At 40.9% G+C, this 7434-nt stretch overlaps 1 protein-coding gene across 1 annotated transcript; it reads right to left on the minus strand.

The window, feature by feature from the left end:
• Positions 1–466: 466 nt before the first annotated feature.
• Positions 467–7375, minus strand: LLPH (LLP homolog, long-term synaptic facilitation factor). Its single transcript, XM_003906737.4, has 3 exons — positions 7274–7375; positions 5783–6000; positions 467–844 (listed from the first exon to the last, which is right to left on the minus strand). The coding sequence occupies exons 2-3, from the start codon at positions 5991–5993 to the stop codon at positions 666–668; spliced, it is 390 nt and encodes a 129-aa protein (XP_003906786.1). The 5' UTR covers positions 5994–6000; positions 7274–7375; the 3' UTR covers positions 467–665.
• Between the last annotated feature and the right edge of the window lie 59 nt (positions 7376–7434).

Genomic DNA, 7434 nt, shown 5'->3' on the forward strand with positions numbered 1-7434 from the left:
CCAGGGTGGAGTGCAGTGGGGCAATCTCGGCTCATTGCAACCTCCACCTCCTGGGTTCAAGCGATTCTCCTGCCTCAGCCTCCTGAGTAGCTGGGACTACAGGTGCGTGCCACCATGCTCAACTGATTTTGTATTTTTAGTAGAGATGGGGTTTCACCATATTAGCCAGGCTGGTCTTGAACTGACCTGGTGATCCGCCTGCCTCGGCCTCCCAAAGTGCTGGGATTACAAGTGTGAGCCACCGTGCCCAGGCCTAATGTTGTATTTTTAAATGGTATGATTATACAACAGCTTTCTTTAAATCTAAGTTCACAAAAATTTGTCAGTACATCATCTGTTTTATCTCTACTGACTATAATTACCACTTGTAAGAACGTCTAACCACATTAATAACTGACAGAACTTTGAGGCCTGATTATAACTGGATATTGGGTAGCATCCAATTAAAGTATCAGTAGAGCTTGGATGTATCAAAGAAAATATTTTATTTAAGTTCCCAAAACAAACTTGAGGAGTTATGCTGGGTTTGAACTGCAGAAAAAAGGCCAAGTTAAAATAGGAAAACAAATAGTTTTCATTTGGTGGCAGCTGAAATCAAAATATACATGTGTATACATTCTAATCCATCATCTATCCCGTGTGGCATTTTCCAAGGTTTTAAGAGTCTACCAGGCCAAACCCTTTGCCACTTTCACTGCTTTTGCTTTGCTTTTCCCCTTTCCTTTCTCTCGCTTTGCCTTCAGCCTTTTTCTTTGCCTTTGGTTCATCCATATTGGGTACTGTCCATGCTGGTCTAGAAGAGTCTTTTTGTTTCTCTTAATATCAGTCTCCATTTTCATGTCATCTGCATAAAAAGATGGAAAAACTGTTAACATCATGTATGAAAAAAAACCACCCCGTGTATTAGCATACATATTAATGCACTGAGCATATTAATGCACTGAGAACATCAGAACACTAGAACTGAAGGTAGACCGAAAATAGAGAAGAAAAAACTTTCTAAAGAATGTTGGCATGATCTTCCTTAGAATAATAATGTTAAATAGGAAACATTTAGGATGCATGCTTCTGAGTTAGTACATTAGTAGATATATGGTTCTGAGCACATGTGAGTTACAAGAACATTTCTCATATTAAGTGATTCCTTGAGTTAAGCCAGTAAGCCCACCTACACTTCTAAGGGATAGACCTTAGATGTAATGAACTGATTAGGAATGTCTGGCCATTTCTTATGAACTTGAACTAAATTAAAATGAACTGAGAACGAACTTCGAATGAACTCGATGGAGTAGTCAGCAGCAGGGTTGTAATGGGAGAGACAGGCACTCAACAGAGAAGAAAGACCTGGACACATCCTGGGGCTGGCATACTTTTCCTAGCTAGGTAACACTCAGAGATCCAGCTCTACTGATAGGAGACTTGGCAGGAAGCTCAGTGCAAGCATGCTGTGGTACATCTACAACCTTCTCCACTGTGAAGGACACGTCCAGAGTCCTTCACTGGGACCTCTTTACCAGGATACACAAGGTCTTCTATTATCTTGACTACCTGGCATTATATTAGATATTCATCATTGTTTCCACAGTATCTAGAATAGTGTCTGGTATATAACAGCCAATCAATAACTAGGTGTTGAATGATTATTTTAGGTGCTGTTCTAGTTTGTGGGGATATAGTGGTCCATATGAGCTCCTACCTCTGACAGAGTTTACGATGTTCTGTTGAGGGGAGAATAACTAAGCAAACAGAAAGAAAACCTCAGCCAGGTATAGTATCTATAGGCATCTGTAGTCTCAGCTATTTGGGAGACTGGGGTGGGAGGATCATTTGAGGCCAGGAGTTCAAGGCTGTTGTGGGCTTGGTCACGCCTGTGAACAGCCACTATACTTCAACCTGGGCAACAAAATGAGATCCTGTCTCCAAAAAAAAAAAAAAAAAAGAACTGGTAGGCGCTGGTACGAACACATTAAGATAATGAGGTTTTTAGGCATGACAGTGATATAATCTGATTTACCTTCTGAAAAGATCACACTGGTGGATATGTAGAAGATAAATGAGAAGGGAACAAGAGCGGAAGTGAGAAGTAAAAAGGCTCCAATAATAGTACAGGCAAGAGATGACAGCCATCTGAATCAAGGTGAAAGCAGGAGAAAAATGGATACGGATTTCTAACGTATTTTTAGGACAATCAGTAAGACTTGCTAATGGTTTAGATGTGGGGAATAAAGGAAAGAGGAATCAAGGATGACTACTAGGTTTATGGCTTAAGAAATTAGGCAGGCAGTTGAAAGAGTAGAAATAAGGAAAAACATGAACTTGAGGGTAGAGATGAGAACCAAATTGATAACACATAGATTACTAAATGTGGAGACTCCCTCAGTCTCAGTCCCACCAACCTTTAGCTCCTAAAATATCTAAGAATAGGGGCATCCAGACATTCCCCAGGCAGGACATAAAAGAATTTCCCTTTGGGGATGATGATAAAAAAAAAAAAAGACTTAACAGATTCTGATATAAGAGGTCTCCGAATAAAACCTCCTGGAGCCATTCCAATTCTTCCATACATCTAGTAGTTGATATAACCTCTCCCACATCTTGTCTCCCTCCAGCTTCCAATTATCATTGTGGTGCTGCACTTTTAAATACAAACAACAACCACTGATCACCAGACATTTGAGAAAAGCTTCTAATATGAAAGAAAGAGACAAAAGTAAAGGAATGGAATGGCTTGGGAGGGAATTCCAAGAGGAAAGACACACAATACATACCATAGATAAAAATTTCAAAAGCAAACTGTAATTAATACCCTTAGGAAAATCAGAGAAGATATAAGCCCATTTAGAACACAGAATTCATGACTCAAGGGGCATTTACAAAACACAAAGAACACAAAGCTATGAAAAAGGAATAGTAGGCCAGGTGTGGTGGCTCACGCCTGTAATCCCAGCACTTTGGGAGGTCAAGGTGGGCGGATCATGAGGTCAGGAGATCGAGACCATCCTGGCTAACACGGTGAAACCCTGCCTCTACTAAGAATACAAAAAGTTAGCCAGGCGAGGTGGCGGGCGCTTGTAGTCCCAGCTACTTGGGAAGCTGAGGCAGAAGAATGGTGTGAACCCGGGAGGTGGAGCTTGCAGTGAGCTGAGATTGCACTGCTGCACTCCAGCCTGGGAGACAGAGCGAGACTCTGTCTCAAAAAACAAAAAAAACAAAAAAAAAGAAAAAAAGGAAAAAAAAGAAAAAGGAACAGTAAAAAAAAAAAAGAAAAACTTTTAGAAATCAAAAATATAAGAGTAAACCAAATAATAAGAACCAGAATACAAGGTCAAGGAAATTAGAGGGTATAACAAAAGAAACAGAAAACAGGAGAACAGGAGAGAAAAGAAAACAGGATCAATCCAAAAGAATCAAGAGTGGATGGGCATCTGGTATCTAGAACATATAAAGAACTCTTAACAACCCGATAAAAAAAGACAAACAACGTAACTGAAAAACGAGGCAAAAGACTTGAGTAGACCTTTCTTCAAAAAGATACACAAATGGTCAATAAGCATACGACCTGTAATCCCAGCACTTCGGGAGGCTGAGGCAGGTGGATCACTTGAGGTCAGGAGTTCAAGACCAGCCTGGCCAATACGGTGAAATCCCATCTCTACTAAAAATGCAAAATTCAGCTGGGCATGGTGGCATATGCCTATAATCCCAGCTACTTGGGAGTCTGAGGCAGAATTGCTTGAACCCGGGAGGCAGAGGTTGTGGTGAGCTGAGATCATGCCACTGCACTCCAGCCTGGGCAACAGTGAGACTCCATCTCAAAAAACAAAACAAAACAACACAACACAACAACAACAAAAAAAACAGTTCATTCAACGTCATTAGTCATTAGGAAACTTCAAATCAAAATCACAATGAGAATCTATTTCATACCCACTAAGATGACTATAATCCAAAAATGGAAAACAAGTATTAGTGAGGATGTGAAGAAACTCAAATACTCAAACACTGCAGGTGGGAATGTAATATAGTGTGGCTGATGTGGAAAATATCAAAAAGAATTACCATTTGACCCAGCAATTCCACTTATCAAACAAAACCTTGTGCACCTGAATGTTCACAGCAGCATATTCACAACACCCATAAAGGGAAATAAATCTAAATGTCCAGCAACTGCTGAACAGATATGAAACATGGTACATGCAATGGACTATTATTTAGCCTTAAAAAGAAAGGAAGTACTGATATATGCTACAATGTGGGTGACCTTCAAAAGCACCACACTAAGGGAAATAAGCCAGGCACAAAGGTATTATATGATTCCATTTGTAAGAAATATTCAAAACAGGTAAATCCACACACGAAAAGAGCACATTAGTGGTTGCCAGAGGCTGGGGGTAGGAGGAGGAGAGACAGACTCCTTAATGGGTGTTAAGTTTTATTTTGGGGTGAGGAACGTGTTTTGGAACTAGAGGTGACGGTTGCACAACAACATGAATGTACTAAATACCACTGAACTGTACACTTTAAAATGCATAATTTTATGTTATATGGATTTTGTCTTAACAACCAAAAAGAACCAATAGGGAGGGGTGACGTGTGTGTGAGGAAATGAAAACAGCAAGTTATGGCAAGTGTTTCAAAAAGTTTCAAGGACAGCTGAAATAAAGCAGCAGATTGAGAGAACTTGAGGTCAAGGGAGAAATTTTTCTTTCTTTCTTTTGACATTGAACATCCCAGAACACATCTATGCTGGGATGTGACCCAGTGGAGGAGACTGATAAGGCAGATGCCATGAGTACAACCCCTGAGAATGTAATGGGGGAGAGGATTCAGAACACAAGTGGAGAAACTGGCTTTGGAGAGAACATTAATAAAAAAGGGAAAACAGCCTATACATCTGAATTCTTATAGACTTGGGTAGTGGAAAGATGAGGATATTTCTGTTCGTTGGCCCCTTTTTCTCACAGAAGTTGAAGTTAAATGCTTTTTGTAATTTTTATTCATATGGAGTGGGAGAAGGATGAAATGGGAAGAAGAAAAAGTTAAAAACAGTGATTTTTAAAGGGAAAAAAAATCCCTAAGTTTGCGAGATTGAGAATACTGCTCTCTTCCTTGGGCATAAGACATCAAATAAATGTATTTCTATTTTAAAGTCTGGGTATTGCAAATGCTTAATTTAGTTTGCTGCCAAATTGGTGCATTAAATGTGCAAAAAGCAGCATTAAGTCTTAATCACTTCATGATTAAGACACAAAGGTTCCTAGAATCTGTCAAAATGAAATACTGAAACCCAGTGATTTTCAGGAAAATAGCATAAGGGCATAGGACTCATAGAATGGGAATTAGATCTTACAAAGAATAAAATGAAGACCTATGCTGCCTAGGCCCTGAGTGAACTGTGTACCCTTCCAACCAGAGTGTGTCTAGATTTGTCTACTCCTGTAGAACTATTTATTCCTGAGACATGGAGGCTACTGTATAAGCACCAAAGACCCACTCTAAATAATCCAAAACATACCTATATACACGAACGGACTTGATAGATTTTTTTTTTTTTTTTTTTTAAATGAAGCAGAGGGGCTGGGCACTGTGGCTCATGCCTGTAACCCAGTGCTTTGGAAGGCTGAGGTGGGAAGAATCTGCTTCAGCTCAGGAATTCAAGGCTGCAGGAAGCTATAATCACACCACTGCACTCTAGCCTAGGTGACAAAGGGAGGAGACCCTGCCTCAAAAAAAAAAAAAAAAAAAAAATAGAGAAAGAAAGAAAAAGAAGCAGCACACTCACCTTTTTCATCTTTTACCTCACATTGCATTTTCTCTTGGCAATGTTTGCGTTTGGGTACCACCACAGTTGCTATCTCTTGAACATCTTTCATTAAAACATCACCTTCTAGTTTGAGAATACTTTTAAGCCTGCTGAGCTCCTTTGGGGCATTCTTTTTTCTCTTTTCAGCACGCATCTTTCTTTTCCACTTACTCCGTAAGCTTTTAGCCATGTTTTACCTGAAGTTAACAAAAATATACATTCAAAAGCAAATCTTTAATATAAAAAAGAAAAAAGGCAAATCCTTAGAAAACCAGGCCAACAGATATCTTTACAAAACAAGTGAAAAGTAAAACTCTTCAATCTGTTCACTTTTTATGACAACATGCAACTTATATGAAGATCAACATGGTACATACAGTCACTAAATAACAATTAAGGTATCAAACTTGTAGTCATAAGCAAACTATAAATCAAACCAATTCTGAAAGCACCTTGAATTTCTTTACAAAATACAGAAATTTAATTTCCCCAGAATGCAAGAGCGTCATCACCTTACATTTACGCAACAGCTTACAAACTACAAAACGATTTTTTTAACACTTCACCTCATCTTCATTATCCATCCTCTCAAGCCAACTTAACGACTCTACACTTACCTATTCCTACTCTTGTTTTCTTTCCACTCAGTGGGCCCTAAATCCTCCACAAGGTGCTCAGTGTGATCTTTTGAAAGAGCATTCACTGCCTTTCTTCGAGTTCTTTAAAGACCTCCCTCATATATATTCAAGATCTACAAGGTTATTTGTTATCTGTCCCCTGCCTCCTTCAACTCTATTTCATTTCATTCTCCATCCCCATCCCCGCAGGCTCCAACTACGTCTGAAAACAGTCCAAACTATCTCTAAGTCAGTGCCTTCACGTTTGCTGTCCCTATGCCTGGCAACTGCTCTTCTCAAGGCTTGCTCCTTCATTCGATACCTCAGAAAGGACTCCTCTGACTTCCGTAAGCTCCCTTCCCTGCTTAATAGGTGTTACAACCTGAAACTACTGTTTTCTGTCACACCCCCCACCCTCTCCCCAGACTGCAGACTCCACGAAGGTAGAAGGAAAGGTCTTTTTCCCAGGGCACAGAATTTTGCATACTTGTTGAACGAATGACTAACATTTTTTGAACGCCGGCAATCACCAACTCATTCCGCTCCCTTGTCTACATAACTCAACCCTTGCGAGGGGCTAGGAAAGCGGGCGGTAAACAACCTTGAGGGCCGAAGTTAACTTCAGCAGGAGTAAACAACAGGGGAGAGGGCTCCACTTTACCCAGTGCACTCGGAAGCCGGAGGGCCCCCACCAAGAAGAGCACGGGGAACCTTCGCCCTCAACCAAGGCCTGCATCGCCGGACCGGAGCTCAAGTATAGCCCACGAAGTGTCAAGAAACGAAATTCTCCAGGGGTGGCGGAATCAAGTCCCAAGTCCCCTGTCTCACTGGACCGGTGACGCACCGAACTCACCTGAAAAACCAACACACACGCCTCAGGATCACGCCGACCGGAAGTCTTTGCACTTCCGTCTTCCGGGCAGAGGACACCCGGGCCGGACGCAGTGCATGCCGGGAGACAAAATATCTCAAGAAGCCTTGAGAGGCGGGATTTTGGAATCCTGGCGCTGACGA

The sequence above is a fragment of the Papio anubis genome, chromosome 9 (genome assembly GCF_008728515.1).
Source record: "Papio anubis isolate 15944 chromosome 9, Panubis1.0, whole genome shotgun sequence".
Taxonomy (NCBI): Eukaryota; Metazoa; Chordata; class Mammalia; order Primates; family Cercopithecidae; genus Papio; species Papio anubis.

What these genes read in the sequence shown, in the direction of transcription:
- LLPH (XM_003906737.4), bottom strand. Translation starts at nt 5,993, where the DNA reads ATGGCTAAAAGCTTACGGAGTAAGTGGAAAAGAAAGATGCGTGCTGAA. An exon ending in TGAGGTAAAAGATGAAAAAG is followed by an intron (nt 845 to 5,782) that starts GTGAGTGTGCTG and finishes CTTTTTATGCAG; the next exon opens with ATGACATGAAAATGGAGACT.